This window comes from Eschscholzia californica, unplaced genomic scaffold (genome assembly GCF_041429995.1).
Source record: "Eschscholzia californica isolate CP2 unplaced genomic scaffold, dmEscCali1.0.p SCAF_3, whole genome shotgun sequence".
In the NCBI taxonomy this organism is placed as follows: Eukaryota; Viridiplantae; Streptophyta; class Magnoliopsida; order Ranunculales; family Papaveraceae; genus Eschscholzia; species Eschscholzia californica.
This window is the reverse complement of record NW_028238420.1, coordinates 21,142,046-21,158,928: the sequence shown is the minus strand read 5'-3', so window position 1 is coordinate 21,158,928 and position 16,883 is coordinate 21,142,046. Positions and strand designations below refer to the sequence as shown.

The 16,883-nt window shown below is 39.7% G+C and overlaps 1 protein-coding gene across 1 annotated transcript; it reads right to left on the bottom strand.

Moving 5' to 3' along the window:
* Positions 1–9,454: 9,454 nt before the first annotated feature.
* Positions 9,455–14,356, bottom strand: RPL15 (ribosomal protein L15). Its single transcript, XM_086671582.1, has 4 exons — positions 13,799–14,356; positions 13,377–13,719; positions 12,487–12,638; positions 9,455–10,026 (listed from the first exon to the last, which is right to left on the bottom strand). The coding sequence occupies exons 1-4, from the start codon at positions 13,892–13,894 to the stop codon at positions 9,799–9,801; spliced, it is 819 nt and encodes a 272-aa protein (XP_086527708.1). The 5' UTR covers positions 13,895–14,356; the 3' UTR covers positions 9,455–9,798.
* Positions 14,357–16,883: the final 2,527 nt, after the last annotated feature.

Below are 16,883 nucleotides of genomic sequence, written 5' to 3'. Positions count from 1 at the left end.
GGACGCGTCTTGAAGACGCGACCAGCAGCTGCGAAGGAGCTTCCTGGACGCGTCTAGGACGCGTCCAGAGCACTCGACCAGACGCGTCTTGGAGACGCGTCTGGGAGGTTCTGGGTGTCTCGGACTAGTCCGAGACACCTAGTGCTGGTCCGGTCCAGTACCAGACACGTCTAGGACGCGTCTGGTACATGGACTAGCGTCCTGGCTCCGGCCAAGACGAGACCAGGCCTTGATAGGCCTCGGCCAGGACATGCCGGCCCTATGGGCCGTGCTATGTCCGGACCTTGTCCGAGCCCTTTTTGGGCTTGGGCCGGGACTTGTCTATGACTTGTCCCGGGCTTTTTCGAGGCTTTTCGGACCACGAAAAGGGACCATCATTCGAGTGGGAGTTTTTGCCAAAAAAATTTTCCGATTCCAACCAAATAATTCCAAAATCAATCCGGGCCATCCAATAGCCCAAAACGGATTTCTCTTTAAATTGATTTATGAAATCATTAAGAATCGAACCAATATTTTTTCCGAAATTGACCCGGGCTTTCTCGAGCCCAAAACGGAGTTTTTCTTAAAGATGAGTTTAGAAATCATAAAAGATAAAACCGGAAAGCACCATTAGTAGAATTCTTCGAATTTAGACTTAAGGTCCGTAATGTGACATGTGATGTCAACAAAAGTATCTCCCAAGATAATCATGCATATATAATTCTTAGCCTTGATATATTATATGATTGCATGTGATGTGAATGCGGGAAACTAGTATGGCCATAGATTTATTTCTTTATTCTTGTTTTAAGCACGGATGGGTGCATGCTTTGTAATTAATTTTAATTTCAAGTTTATACGATCTGCGAATCGTTAGAGTCTTGTAATTAGAGTTTAGGGTCTATGAGTCCATTGAAGAAACTCGAGGATGAAATCCAAAGGCGAGTGGGAGAAATCAATGGAGGTTCAAAGATGGCGATCTAAGACGAACCAAAAGGCGAAACAAGAAGAAAACCAAGGGTGATTAGATCTTCTAGGTTAGGGGCCATACTAGGATCCATGTCTGCTTGATTTACTTTCTCGCGCGCATTTACTTACTTATTTACGCTTTATGTCGTGGATGTTAGTTAGGCTAAATAGTTCACTATAACAAACGCCAGACTAGCGTAAAAGTCCCCAAAACGTAATCTTGAGTAATCGCCTATCCAGATTAAGACACTCGTTGCGCCCTTGTTCGAGGAAGGTGGGTCGGCCTTCGCAGAGTACCTCCTCTACCTTGGGACAATGCGGGTAGGTCTATAGAAGAGGCCTACACGTCTAAATGGTTCTACTCAACGAGATCAGCAAGAGAGTCTTGGATACTCGAGGCAAAAGGATAGATTAGTCATTCATTAATGAAATCTATCAACCAAGAGTCATAAGGTATGATCAGTGAAGTAGTTCACTCACCCGGAACGACGGAGTCAAAGGGTAGGGCCTTCGTCCGCTTTACTCCGAAGAACTGGGGTCTTGGAATCACTTATTCAATCGGGGACGATTTTTATTGAATAATGTGGGAAAACTAAGTTTTTCAAAAACGATAACGAGTTTTAAAACTTTGCCATTTCTTTATGTAGTTTTAAGATGACACAAACGATTTCAACATTGAATCACACCTAAAGGAGGTGTTGATCCACTTCCTAGAATGGAAGAATGAATCCGAGAATAGTTCTCAGATTCAAAAGGAAGGTCACTAGAATACCCAATCCCAATGTTGACTCATACAAGAGAAGGTCAAAAGCCATTTGCAAGCAATCGTATAACATTCTCTTTGTAATAGTAATGAATGCTAGCATAACCATTAAGACAAACTAAGGAAGAAATTCCTACAGAAGTCATAAATGGAGAGGTACGAGACCTCCAAGGCAATCTGAAAGTCATCCTAAGGAAAGACAACAGAATACATCTATCACCCAATTCAATATCGATTGAACAAAGATTGATAAAGACCTTAGATGAGTCACTCAGGTTGTTACAAACAAACTGAGCAGAACATACGGGAATATCCAGTCTAAGAAAGGTTCTTGAGAAAGAGATCTTGAGATTCAAAAGGGCAAAAGGATCAGTCAAGTGAGACAAACATTTGATCATAGAAAAGCAGTTGCCGAGTACATGATCAAGAGTATTCCTCATTACTGTGAATGTTTCTAAAACAATGGCTAGACCATTTAAAAGGAAACTACCTTTAGCACCTGGAGGACAAAAGGAATGGAATTATGAATTCCGATTCCGTATCCTTGTTAACAAAGTTAAAAACAAGTATCGTAAAATTCCTTCATCAGGTATTTTAAACCGGATGTGCGGCTCCGTAAAGCTCAAGGAAATCACATACTTGACTAAAAGAAGTAAAGATCCAAGAGGGAGCAGAAGCAGTAATGCTAGGGATGCTGAAAGGGATCAAAGTCTTCTTTTAGACACTGTTCTAGCTTAGAACTTAATAGTGATTATTTTGTTCTTCTAGAAACATATGATGTTTTAAACCAGTGGTAAAATTAACTGAAGGTTAACATTGATAATGGCTAAAATCAAGAGATTCAAACTCATTAAACTTCAGCATTGTCAATTAGGTCTTAAGGACTGAATTGACAAAGTCACCCTTTTCAAAAGGCATAGAGACTGGTAATCTATTAGGACTCATACAGTGTTATGCAGACCTATAAGTTTACTTGCAGAAGCTAACGAGAGAAACTTCAAATACGTACTCTGACAACTTCATGAAGTATGGAAACGTACAAATCATAAAGTATAAGTCGGAATGTTTGAAAGGTTCAAACAAAGTACAAACCGAAGTAAAAGAATCATTTTGACAAGAGAGTTTAAGTCATCCGATTAAATTGGAGTGATGAAAACTTGAGTCAAATACTAAATAACCATCAAAGGAGTTGAGAAAACGTTTCCCAACTCGCTCCATGGAACACATCTGAGGGATGGTGGATTCAGTGGGAGTAATCGAACATTGCTATGCATAATTCGATCAAAGATGGGTTTAAGCCAGTCTTCCGAATATTTTGGGACATATTCTATAAACGATTGTTTTCACACTTACCAAAGTCCGTCTAACAGCTAAGCTTGTAAAAGCATTACAAAACTAGCTAATATCTGACGCAATTTCTTTTGAAAGAAATTTGGGCTTCTTCCACAACCAATTAAGAGAACAAAGTGTTTGTTGCTCATGATAGTATTCTTCTAATAATTAGCACACCTGGTCGTCTGGGAGAAAAACACTAATTATTACAAGAATAAGTGGGAGAAAAGTACAAGTCGATTTAATTCGATCATGAGAAAAATCATGGAGGGTCATGAAGAACAATCATGAAACTTGTACAAGACGATTAAAGTCGACCAAGAGCAACAAACTGCGGCTCCTCAGAAAAGGAGAGGTTAAAGACATGATCTTATAAACCCACCGCACAAAAGTGAATGTCATTCGCCGGAGAACTCTCAAAACAAGTGAAAGTGTCTCTAAAGGAATATCTTAAAGTAATTGAGAAAATTCCAAATTGTTATTCAAAAGCCCTAAAAGGTCAAATCTCAAAGACACAGAAAATAAAGGTTATTTCTAAAGAGATAAAAGACCTGCGCAGAAACGGAAACTGACTCTAGATTTTGGCTAGAACCCAAAATCATCGTGGAATCCATATCTCGTCGAGACATGAAGCTTGATAATTTAAGTCAACAAAAGACCTAAATTGGTTTTCCAAAATAGAAAACTGAGAAGGATGGAAACATTCGTGTTTCCCGAAACGAGACAAGAAGAATAAAGATTCTTCCAATCAAGTTATGTCCACAAGCATGCTTCAGAAATCTATCGACGGATTAAAAGCACGCAAGAGTTAGAATCTTCGATTCAAAAGGCAATCAGAGAAATTTGATTCCTGGAGAATGAAGAAAATCTTGAATCACGAGTTTCAAGAAGGTAAGTGGGAGTAAACAAACCTTCCGGGTCCGTATGCAGAGTACATACAAAAGATTGAGTACGACATAAGGTGTTGTATAACAGTAACGAACTGACTCAATAAAGGACCACACACAAAAGGATAAAATGCCATTTTGGGCATCTGAAGATCTATAAGCATAGATCAAAAGGATGATAGGATTAGAGAGACTCAGTACGCTGAGATGCTTGAGATCCGAAACAGAAAATCTAAGACTCGGAAAGTCTAAAAGAATTTCGACCCAAAAACTCATGACAGAGGGCGTTGCAAAACTCGGAGTCTAAAAGACACCGATGAGCTAGCACGCATGAGAGAGACATTTATGTTCGAAAACATAAAGTCAATCATATTGGACATGATTAGCATTTAAACATCCGAATTCGGATTGGAAAACCGAAACACTACTTAGTACATCCTAGAAGGCTAAAGGATGAAGTAGTACAAAGTTGAACATGTCATCGTAGCAAACTTCCAGACATGGAAGGAAAGTAGGCTAAAAGTGTTTTAAGCCGGGAACTGTTGCAAATACTACACAAAGAATTAAAGGCCTTAACTCTAGTAAAGATTACTAGATATTATCAAGGTTGAAGATAGTAATCTTCAAATTAATTGATAATAAGCAAAGTTTAAAACCGACTACCACGGTAGTCAAACTAAACTGTCACCTAAGACATAGTATGAGATTCATACACAGTCTAAGGCATGAGGTGTAATTTTAAACCTCGACAAGTAAAACTGAGTGGGTAAAAGGAGTTTTACGGAAGAGGCTCAGATTTACAACTCTCGTTATCAGAAATAATAAGAATTATTTCACCAGTCGTCTAAACTTGGTTTAGTGTTTAAACGACAGTCCATCGATAATAAAACATTCCGAATAGGTTTGTCAGATACGTGATCTGATGAATGAAACCCTATTAAGTGAACTTGGAATATTTATTATCAAAAATCCCTGGTCCAGGTCATTGCATGGACAACAATGACTCACGAAGACTAGCACGGGAGTCGATGGGTTAGCGCAGTTTCATGGGCTATAGGAATAGTATATTCTATTCGACTACGTGGGTGTATAAAAGGTTTATACACTGGATAACCCTCAAATGAGAAGTACATCATTCGTGATGAACGTCAATACTTCTCATAAAGACAATTGGAGAGATTCCTCAAAACATGAGTGCTCCACTCATCTTATGTAAGGAATGCCCGACTTTGGTTCCGTTAAACGCCGCGCCGTAAAAGGAGGTTATAAAGACGGATACTGGGAAGGACAGGATAGACATGAAGTTAAGTGGGAGCGCAAGAATGGATTGTGTCACTCTAATCACATTAGGTACAAAGTGTCTCAAGGCCACTTGATGAGTAGCAACTGAAAATGCGTGGCCGCGCTCAAACGGATTAAAAGTTAATCGTTTGTCCTTTACAGTTGTACTCGGATATCAAGAAAGTCTGAATGATGTGACGTATCAGATGGGATACTAAATTGACACGGGAATCGAGGCATTGCACTTGTTCTAAGTCCAAGTGGGAGTCTGAAGGAGTTGAAGGAGATGTCCTTCGACCAAGGTGACAATGCGAACAATTTGTCGGATAGGACAATTGATGTGGAAGATCATCAAGTCCGATTGATTTAGGGATCGTAGAGTTGTAGCTAGAGACCAACTACGATCGTGGAATTACGAAGTAATTCGCGGCTAACTTCGATCGGATCCTACAACGGGTTACACATAAGAGTGACAAATTGATCTAGGATATGACTAGTGGGAGTGAGATATAATCATGGGAGTGTCCCATAAACATATCTCATAGGCCTAAAAAGGAATTAGGCAAAGATAGTACAAAAAGGCCAAAAACAGGGTTTTTGGGCCTAGGCCGATTCGGGCACTTTTAGCGCTCGGATTGGGCTGATTTTTGGAGGGACGTTTCCTTATGTTATGAACATTAAATCTGCAAATTTTGGCTGGGTTTGGACGTCATATCCTTAGGGAATTGAGAAAATACCAATAGTTGCTATTTTCGACTATTTCCCTAAATCTTATTCTAAAGGGTGTTTTAGGAAACCTAAAAGGAGGTGGATTCTTATTAGGGTTCTATATAAACACTCTTAGGGCAGAGAATAAGGTGTGGAATTTCTCTCTAAGCTTTCTTACTCTACCACATCAAGTAGAGAGGAGAAAGTGAGCTAATTCCCATTACTATCAATCTAGTCAAAGAAGAAGGTGTTCTTCTTTTCCAACCACCATTGGTGTGCTAGCTATACAACAAGGTGGGAGATCAAATTGATTGCTCGTGTCCCAAGTAGAGGAGCTACACTTGAAGCTCTTGGTCTTCTTCAATCAATTCAACTAGTTCGAGGGAAAAACGATTAAGGTAATCTACTATCTCCATTAGATTAATTACTAGTTTTGCATGTGATCCTGGGAATACTAGTGTAGACATTAGATGTCATATTTCCGCTATAAACACTAGTAGAAGGGTGTAAATCCCAACATTGTCTTCGAGGTTAGGACTGACGAGTAAAGGCATGGTCAGCAGGTGCGACTTAAGGTCTTGGAAGGCTCGTTGGACTGGTCGTCCACTCGAATTGCAACACATTTCCGAGAGTTTAGAAGAAAGGCAAGGCTTTGTCTCCCATCTTGCTCAAAAAGCGGGAAACAAAGGCTAACCTTCATGTCAGTCTTTGGGACTCTTTAGGCTTTCTAGGGATGGGCATATCAATCAAGGTTGTGATTTTGGCCGGACTCGCCTCTATTCCCCGATGATTGACCATAAACCCCAGGAATTTTCCTAATGTTACTCCGAACGCACATTTTTCTTGGTTCAGATTCATATTGTAGGCCTGGAGCCTGTCGAAGGTTAGTTTGAAGTTGGGTACCAGGTTTCTTCTGACCTTGCCTTTTACGATCATGTCATCAACATAGCATTCCACAGTCTTTCTGAGTTGCTCCTCAAAAATTTTGTTTACTAGCTGCTAATACGTCGCCCCGTCGTTCTTTAAGCTGAAAGGCATTTGTTGATAACAATACAAACCTTGATTTATTAAGAAGGCGGTGTGCTCATAATCCGTCCAATGCAAGGCTATTTGGCGTTATCCCCCAAACGCATCCATCAAGCTGAGTAACTCGAGCCCTGGCGTAGAGTCTACTAGTTGGTCGATGGATGGTAAAGGAAAACTGTCTTTGTGGCAGGCCTTACTCAAGCTAGTGTAATTCACGCACATCCTCCATGTGTTGTTCTTCTTGGGCACGAGTACCGCATTGGCGAGGCAATTAGGATAGTGTGCTTCTCGTATTACTCCAGAAACTAGAAGCTTGTCAACCTATTTGGCAATCCGCTTGCTTTTCCGATGCAAAATTCCTGTTCTTTTGTTTGACAGGCATGCAACCGTCCCTAATATTCAATATATGATTGATAGACGGTGTGGATGAACCGGTTTAGATCCACCCCTCAGGGTTAAGACTACTCTTCGGTAGTTGGAAGATTTAGGGTTTCCTTTTCGTGTTTATCTTATATCTCGGATGTTTAGAAGTTCCTATTTTCAAGGACTTTTCGTAGATATCCTGTCGAGTTGATAGATTTTCTAGGAGATGTCTACTCATTTGAGCCTCTTGAAGCCCAAGTTAAGTAAATACTTAAGATCTTGGTCGACTGAGATCTTTGGGAAGATCTGATATTACGTCGGTAAGCATGTGGCACGCTTTTGCCTTTCCATGTTTAGGCTTAAGCTGTCGGCCTTGCTTACGCAGACCACGCAGCTCTTCTCACAAATCTCAGAGCAGACTTGGTTGTATTTGAGGTAGGAGTGGAGCTCCTTAGATGGTCTTGCCGGCCTCCCGATTCTAGACTTAGGTGGCGGACTTCTTCGAGCTCAGCGATCCTATTGCCTTCAGACGGGTTGACCCGTTGGCCTTTCTGGTCTTTCCTTGACTTACTGATGATAGTCAACATGTGGCCATTTTACGTATCATCACGACCAAAGGGAAGAAGCGGTCCCCAAACTTAGAAGATGTAAAGGCCACTATGTTTGACAAAGTAGCACAGAGATTAACATCTCACGTAGAGTGCCTATATGTATGTATGAGATTGTGGGTGAGATGTCAAACTAAAACCTAAGGATTTTGCAATTTATAGTCTTTATGTGAGTAACGACTCCAGATGGTGGAACATTATTTCGATTCCCACGTATTCGCCTCTCTCAGACTGACCAGAGCCCGACATGGCGATGTCACATCTGGAGACCTCCCTACTATGCCAATCTAGTCAAAGTAAGGCGTAGAAACGTGATGACTTAAACCAACCTCTTCGCTTGCCTCGAGGGAAAAGCAAAGTTCTAGGTATCTAAGAGACCCGTATTGACTTCCAACAATCTATGAGGTAAGGGTTGTGCTTTGGTGGAAAGCTCTTTTGGATCCACCCTGCGAGTATTGAGTGCTTGATCATGGCCATGTGAGGCTTTGCACATGCCTCTCAGGTCAACACGTTAGCTCCTTGTTTAGTCAAAAAATCTGCAGAGCCCTTGGACAGTTATCAAAAAACCTGCGGAGCCCAGCAACATTTGATTCAGCTACCCGATCCAACGGTCAGGTAGCTGAATGATCAGCTAAAAACCCACCGGTCCAACGATCACCCCTTACTTAATTATCAAAAAACCTGCGGAGCCAAGCGACATTTGGTTCAACTAAAGACCCACTAGTTTGGTTTGGTTGGTTTGATTAGTTGAGCTTCTTTCACTCAACCCTAGCTATTTTATGTAATATGTTTTTTGCTATGGATTAGCAACGTTGTACTAGATGAGAGACTCTAATAAATCAGATATGGATATCAGGTACTGTGTATCCGTAATGTTAACTTCTCGATATCACTCTATCGGTATTGAAATTTTATCGGTTTAATTAAATAAATATTGGTCGAGACTAGATTCTTAAGGGTTCGTAATGTGAAATCGAAGGCATACAAAATTCTCAATTTACCTTTATGTAATTGTGTTTGGAGGAGTCTGGTCCTAATGGTGTTTTATTTTATTGGCCACAATTTTGTGGCATCCAAAATATTCACAAAAACTTAAAAGACTTTGGTCAAGAGATTTACCACAAAGTGACTTAGGGAGGCAACCTTATTTTTTCCCTAATCTTCATCTAACACCGGCCTGGCCACTAGCACTGGGGACAACAACCACCACCACCACTTTCAGCCACAACCCTCATTATCTTCATCTCTCTTCTCCACTTTCTCTGTCTCCTTCCTTCTTTCTCTCTCTACAACCAACAAAAGACCCTTTGTCGTCTAAATCCTTTCGTCAATGAAGGGGATTACTATCATCAAATAAGGTGAAAATCGCACAGAGAAGGAAGAAAGGAGAGCACAAAGAGGTAAGGTATGAAAATAATTATGGTTGTGGGTGGATTTGGTGGTAGTGGTTGCGAACAGTGGTTGTGAACAGTGGCAGTGGCCAGTAGCAGTGGTCGTGAGGGTGAAGATGAAGATTAAAAGTCGAAAACCAAAATAAATTTTGTGACTCAAAATAAAATTACCTTCTAACTAGATTAAAAGTCAAATGTGATTGGCCGGCCAAAAAGTCCTTACGCCCAAAGAATATATTGGTTGCCGCAAAGCAGCGGCCCTGTTATTCGATATCTAAGACATAGGACAACCGAATTCTTAACCATTGGATTCGGACATAAATAGCTTGCCTTTTGACTTACATGACAAGTGATTTTCCTTGAGATTTTTAACTGTATTAGGTGAACATGTAACGAACCAAAAATGTAAAACCCTTAAAGAGAGAAGATTCATCTCTTCAACTTTCGTTTAGTCATCAGAGAAAAACAGGTGGTTGTGGTTGTCAACTTGATCAAGAAGAAGCTGAATCAGCAGCTGCCGCTGCTTGGGCTGCTCTCTTTTTGGCAAAATACTCGTCAGCTCGAGCAAGGTTTTTAGAGACTGATGGTTTGACCCATTTCTTTCGGCCTGGTAGTACTGTAAGTGAACAACCAGCAGCTTCGAGCTTTTCTTTCGCAGATGCCGAAAAGGACCGAGCTTTAATGTTCAGCTTCACTCTCAATTCGCCAGTTCCAAGAATCTGTAATGTGCAACTAAGATTAGCGAAATTTGCATAAAATACAGAAGATTCTTTCTTGCATACTATATCAAGTAGTTTGTTGACAAACATGGACAACAAATTCACAACAGAAATAATGAAATATCACTAGTGAAATGGAAAGCTTTTGTCAAGTACATCATCAACTGACAGAGACTTTGGGACAAACATAATTATAGTTTGCAGTGTAGGTGATGCAACTCAATATCTGAAAGCAACTACGGGGTTAACCATAATGAATAAAACAACAGAGTTCAAATAAACCTTCAAATGATTGAATATGACTTGAATAAACTAGTCCTTAATCTTTGAAATCAAATAAACTCCAAATCCAGAAAAACAAAGAACAATTACCAACAATGTATCTGATGGGGTTAAATCAGCTTGTAGCTTCCATTTATGGGACTCTTTCCCTCTTCTCTACTGACTTTGGAAATCCTTTTCTTAGTCAAATGAAATAGAAACTACCAAAGCATAAACCTAAGTTTTAGGATGTCAGCAACAAACGAAAGTAGCATAAATTCAATAAATAGCTAAAAGATTTTTAACTAGACGGAAACTCTTTGGCTATTGGTCGGCTGGGCAAGTGGTTTGGGCGTGGGATCCTTGGAGGCAGTTCTTGTTATCATCCCACTCCTTCAGGAATTTCATGCTATTTATTGGAAAGATTATTTTTAATAGCCAAAATGGCGTTGGTTCAATTGTAATTAAGAAAATCGAACCAAGACTAAGTGATTCTATATTTCTTTAGAATCACCTCCATCTTTACTTTTCACCTTAATTCTTCAAGGGTGGTTAGGATGCTTAGATTTGACGTTTTACGCTATTAGTGTATTCTAAAGAAAGAAGTGGGCTCCCTTGTGCGCGAGGACTTGCAGTATCAGTAATTTTTTGTTATGTTTTTCAACAGCTGCTGTATTTATTCTTCTCAATAAGATCTTCTTTCGTCGGTTGTGAATGACCCTATGATGAACCATTGGACAGCCTTTTTCTGTTAAACCTTGCATGACATTTGATTCCACAATGGGTTCTTGATGGAATTCCTCTTCAGTCTTGTCTTCCATGTGGTCAAAAGCGTTGGACAGACCCACTGAAGTGCAGACTAGTTGACGGTTGAAGGTGGTCAACTCACTTCAGAGTTCAGTTGTGCTTCCTCTAGTTTCCTCAGGTGTAGTAAACTAGGCGCGCCTAGTCGACCACTTCAGCTTGACTAGGGGGAACCCCTTGTCGAGTTGAATTGAGCTTATTTTTCTTTTTCTCCAAACCCAGGTCCACAACACTCGGACTATTGTTGTCAAAATACAGACTCTGGAGAACAAAATCACTAGATACCACTAACTTGCGACTAAAAGAGAAGCAAAGGAAGAAGGGTCTGTACAACTACTACTTGATCACCCAAGCAGGTTAATGTTTTCTGTTTTTCATTTTTTTGCGTTCCATTCTCCTCCTGCTTAGTATCGCCATGAATACTTGAATGTGTCTTGTATTACAATATCAATAATTAGAACTTAGAAATATAAAAGATAAATATGATCAATAATTATAGAAAAAAAACATAAAATAAGTAGTGGACGAAGGGATGAAGGTATCGGCGTCCCTTCCCCCATGCTAAGAGGCTCTCGCCTAGGCGATCTAAGGCAAGACAAGAGGCTCATTAAATAATTTTGAAAGATCACCATACTTGAGCATATCCGATATAGCAGCCCGTAATGTGGCTAAATTGATCAGTAATCAGACCTTTAATTCAAAAAGGCACTTGCTAATCTTTATATATATTTAATTCAAAACCAATTTCTAGAAAAAAAAAAACTGTGACTAATTAAGTCATCTACAAACAAATTCGCTATTTTCTCCTAACAATGTTAAGCGGGTTTCCATATATTTGATCGACAACCAACAATATCTTTGTTCTGTTCGTTAGGCATAATGTCAGACACTTTTCTCCGCCTTCCCAAGTATATATCTTTGTTCTTTGAAAAATCGAAGTATAGGTTAACCTTAAGGAAAAATTTAATTTAATTTACATAAAGTAGCCATTTTACTTCACCACAAAGGTGACTGCAGATAAAAGCCAGATCTGTGTAGAGTTCAAACAGTTGGAAACCATCCCTTGTTTACGGATAACTTAATTCGATTAATTCCCTGTCCAAGTCTAGTTTTTAAGCAATGAAAATCAAGTATATTTTGCTCATTATCTACCATACTCTTTTTCTCTCCGAAAAAAATTACTTACAGCTGAAGATTGGTAATAGAAAAACATCATTAGGAAATTAGAAGTTAAGTTGAGCTAGGAAATTGGCAATTCATCATGTTGTTGTTTAATTCCTGTACTTCGGGAGGTGGTCGGAAAACATTTTTTTAATCGAGAAGTGACTTAGAGAACAACAAAATATGTTTTGGACTTCGTAAGAAATTAAATAAACACATCTATAAAATACGTACCTTTAAAGGGAGCTTTCTTTCTCTTCCAGATGGATTAATCAAACCCTTCTTTTTCAAGGACTCGAGTGATACCTCTTCACCTTCTTTAAATCCAGCAGTTTCTATGTCTTTTAAGTTCACAGGAACATACTTAGGTAGCCCCGCGCTCATACCTTAATAGCAAACAGATAACAATTAGTGCATAATTTCTTCATCAATTAGTGAAACAAGTAATCCACTTAAACGGCCAGTTTCATCACCCAAAAACTGTTCATAGTAAAAAAAATTGTAAACTTGAATTATAATAGCTCTATACTTGAAATTAAAATTGACAAGCTTACGGAACCATGGTTGGGTTTCCTGTCCTAGCATTTAATACTTTCAGATATACATTAGTTTCCATATGCTTCTAGTTTTGAATTGTGATATATAAAGTACTTAGAAATTTTTTATCCTAGTGCCATAAAATACATACAATTTTGTGTGCTTGACACTCCTTACATCTGGACAAACACAACTACACGAGTGAGCTTGAGCAACCATTTTTATTCATCAATCGAATTTGTTTCAATCTCTACTTTTTCTATCTTCAAACTACAAATAGACAGTATGCTGCAGGTGGAAAAGTCTAGCAAAGTCAAGGATTGACTACTACAACGACAGCGGGATAATCGAGCAAACTGGCTTCTAAGTTGAAATCCATATAGCTCATCATTTACTAACTCAAAACCCAAAACTAACTAATAATGCAACCCTAGAACTCGTTCCAAACCAATGTCACATTTCTGAGCAATCCAGTTTAGTTCAGTCTTATCAAACTACCCATAATTATAATTCTTGAATCCAAGATTGAACAATCCAGCAATTATTTGTAAATGTGAGAATGAAAGATATGGAAGAAGTACAATTACCTCCAGCAATACCCCTCAATTTGGGTAACCGACGGTAAAGAGGCATTTGACCACCCTCAAATCCTCTCATAATACCAGGACCTGACCTTGATTTCTGACCTCTCATACCAAATCCACAACTGTTACCTTGTCCAGCTGAAATACCCCTTCCTTTTCTCTTTTGCCTCTTTCTTGAACCAGGTTGAGGTCCAAGATTATCCAGTCGAAGCCGGACATTTGAACCTTCTACACTAACAGCAGATGAAGATGAAGACGTAGCTGTTACCAGTAGTACTGATTTTTGCTGTTTGTTTCTGAGAGACGGCAATCGAGATGAACTGGTCTTAAGGGTAACCACATTTCCCTGCAAAGAAACAAAGGTGCATGATTATTTGTTTGTTAGAATAGAGCGAGAAAAATATAAATTCTGTGGGAGAGAGTACCTTGAATGGTGAGGAAGGGAGAAAACGAAGGGCTGTGAGTTTAGAGGGTGATAATGAGGTCGATGAAAGAGAAAGAAGAACTGAAGGACTAGCCATGGGTGTAAATGGCTATAGCTGAAGGAAGAGAGAATAAGTTTCTATCTATCGACTTTCAGAATGGAAATGGATAGGGTAGTGTTTATCTATCTACTCTCAGAATGGAAATGGATAGGGTAGTGTGAATGAGGACGACTGTCCGTCTCTTCTCTCTTAAGAATTGAAAAGCTTGGGGCAAGCCCTTATAGAAATTTGCTCAAATATGCCAATTTGCGGGACTTTGAGCAATTTTGTCCCAAACTAAGGAATTTTTTTGCAAAAACACTGTTTTTCAAAGTTTCAAACTTTTGCTTTCCTCTTTAACCCTTAAACGAAAGGAAATTTAGAATTTCTAGATTTCAATACTTTTATCCCCAATTCCCCCAAAATCAGATTTTAACGGAGTTCTTCATTTCTCTCTCTTCAATCCCTCTAGTAGCTCGAAATCTCTCAATTGAAGAACCATTTTTCTTGCACCAAATCATTCTATCTAGTCCAACTAACTCGATTTATCTCCATTTTTCTATCTATCTATCTTCTTGAAGATACCCAAGGTTTGATCCAAAAGATTGAGAAGTTCCCACTCTCTCTCTCTTTAGGCCAAAATCTATAAATTCTCTTCTATATCAATTTGAAACAAGTATTTCAACTCTAACTCTACACAATGTTGTATGTTTAAGTTTAATTTTGTGTTGTGTGAATGGATTAAAGCCTATCTTTTGGTTTTTTTTTTTTTTACCAAAATCTATGGTTTATACTATAAACAAATCAGTGTGTTTAATTGTGTTTTTGATATTGAATGAAAGAAATGATACTTGATGAAATTAGGTTGGATTTTGGTTAGAATATTTTGGTGAGAATCAGTCGGACCAGTTCGATTTTATTTGAAGGCAATCGACATTCAGTGACCAAAATTGACTCCAGTAAGCTGTTATTCCTTCTGGAGATCAAATCTATGGGTAAATGTTGTTGTGTTTGAGTCAGAACGACACGATCGCACCGATTTGATGCCCAGAAGTTTGTGGAGTAAATTTCGGTTAGTCCATGTCGAAATTATTTGTAAGACGTCGATATTGTGAGATCGAACAGTGGTTAAGGTCTCTGTCATCAATTTACATGCGTAGTAAGCTTAGGCAGAATGCTAGAATAAGTCTTACTTCCTTTATTTTTTGCAGAAGCGATCATTCAGAGCATGCGTAGTAAGCTTAGGCAGAATGCATTAGTAAGCTAGGCTCTATGTTAACAATAATAACTAATCAATTTTTTAGGACAATCGAAAACGAGAAGAGCAAACAGGAAAACAACTCAACAGTCAGAAATAGAAAGGGCACGACGGTTCAGAGAAATAAGGGAAAAATCCAATTCATAAGAAGGGTCTATTACAGAAGAAATTGCAATCAAAATACATCAAAGAGTATGATCATTCGAACTTACTACAGAAGAAATTGCTAAAAATTAAAAGAAGTTGAAGGTAAGGAAGTGCCTAGAGGATCAAGGTCACCCCTATCTTGTAGATCCTCTGGGAACAGGAACGCCGTGACTGGCACCTGGGTAAACAACCATTTTTGGGGTTGGACCCAAATTGGTATTCCGGGTAACTATCTCCATTGTCGGAAAAGTTACCTTTAACTATTTCCATCGTCGGAAAAACACCCTCCAAGCAGGAAGCTAGTATGAAGTCAAATAGAGGCCTCATCTCGAATCTCCAATGAAAACAGAAGGAAGGGAACAAGGTTGAAATATATCTGCGAACGAAGGACCTGATCTTCTCTAAACTTTTGATGATGAGGAGTTAAGAGAACCAAAGTATGTTATTTATACTAGAAAAGAATAGCCAAAAGACTTCTCGAAAACAGACGAAGACCAAATGCGCCTTGGGAACACGCAAGGGAATGATGACCGATGGATACACACAGCTTAAGACCGATCGGCAGATGGCATATCAGCGGATTTCAAGGAGACGTGATAGTCTCACCACTAGCAAGACACCACGTGTCCACGCATGCCAAAAGATCAGCGCCGAAAATGGGCAGTCAGAAAATCAAATACGCGACATCACAGAATCACGTATGGAAAGGAAATTAATTACTCGGGCAAAAGTTATAACGTGCTTCGAAAAGACGAACCACGCGTCAAACAGTCTAAGGCAGACACGACTCAAGTCAGTTTTGGAAAATATGGTTGTAGGGGAAGAAAGATTTACTACCCGCAACCCCCATAAGCTCAGTGCAAATTAGCTCAGGAACGCGCAGCTCTGGAAAATTAGAAGAAAGGCCAAGCTTCACGAAATAGCTCTGGCTCAGGTAAAATCCTCGACTTCAGGATCTTCAAATGTTTAAAACACACGAGTTACTTCTACTCCCCAGTCTCATTACTTTCGAATAAGGAGTGGCGAGACTCACGATGATGCATAAAATGTCCAGACGTTGACTAACGTCTGAAGAGTCAAGATCAGACCTGAAGTGTACTGGGTCAACCCGGCTTAAGGTAGCTGGACCGCTGAGCCCCTGATGGTCCACCAAATATTCCCCTAACTGGGAGGTCGACCAGAAGAAACCAGCCCTGCAAAATGCCCTTGGCATGGACAGATCAGCCCTGGGGTCTTTAGAGGAGTAAGGGGGTTCCACACAGATCCGACCAATGTCTTACGCCTAGAACTGGGGAGGTAGCAGCGCTAGGAGGCTACCGACTTAATCCCGAATCTTCCAGAAAGATCTCAGCCGGCTACACATCTCAAAGTGTTTAAGTCAGTTTGAACTCCACGTAACTAAAGGAGGAAACTTCTCCTCTAGGATCTATCACATCGGCAAGATATCTACGAAGGATCCTTGAATTTAGGAACTTCCAATTATCAGAGATCCGAGATAGACCCTAAGAGAAACCCTAGATACTCAAGAGAGGAAACTTCCTCTTTGGTCTGAAGGCAACCGCCTCACGGCTGCAGCTAATCATAGTCAGCCTACACATCGCCTATAAAAGGCCCCCCACATCGTCCTTCAAAGGAAACGAT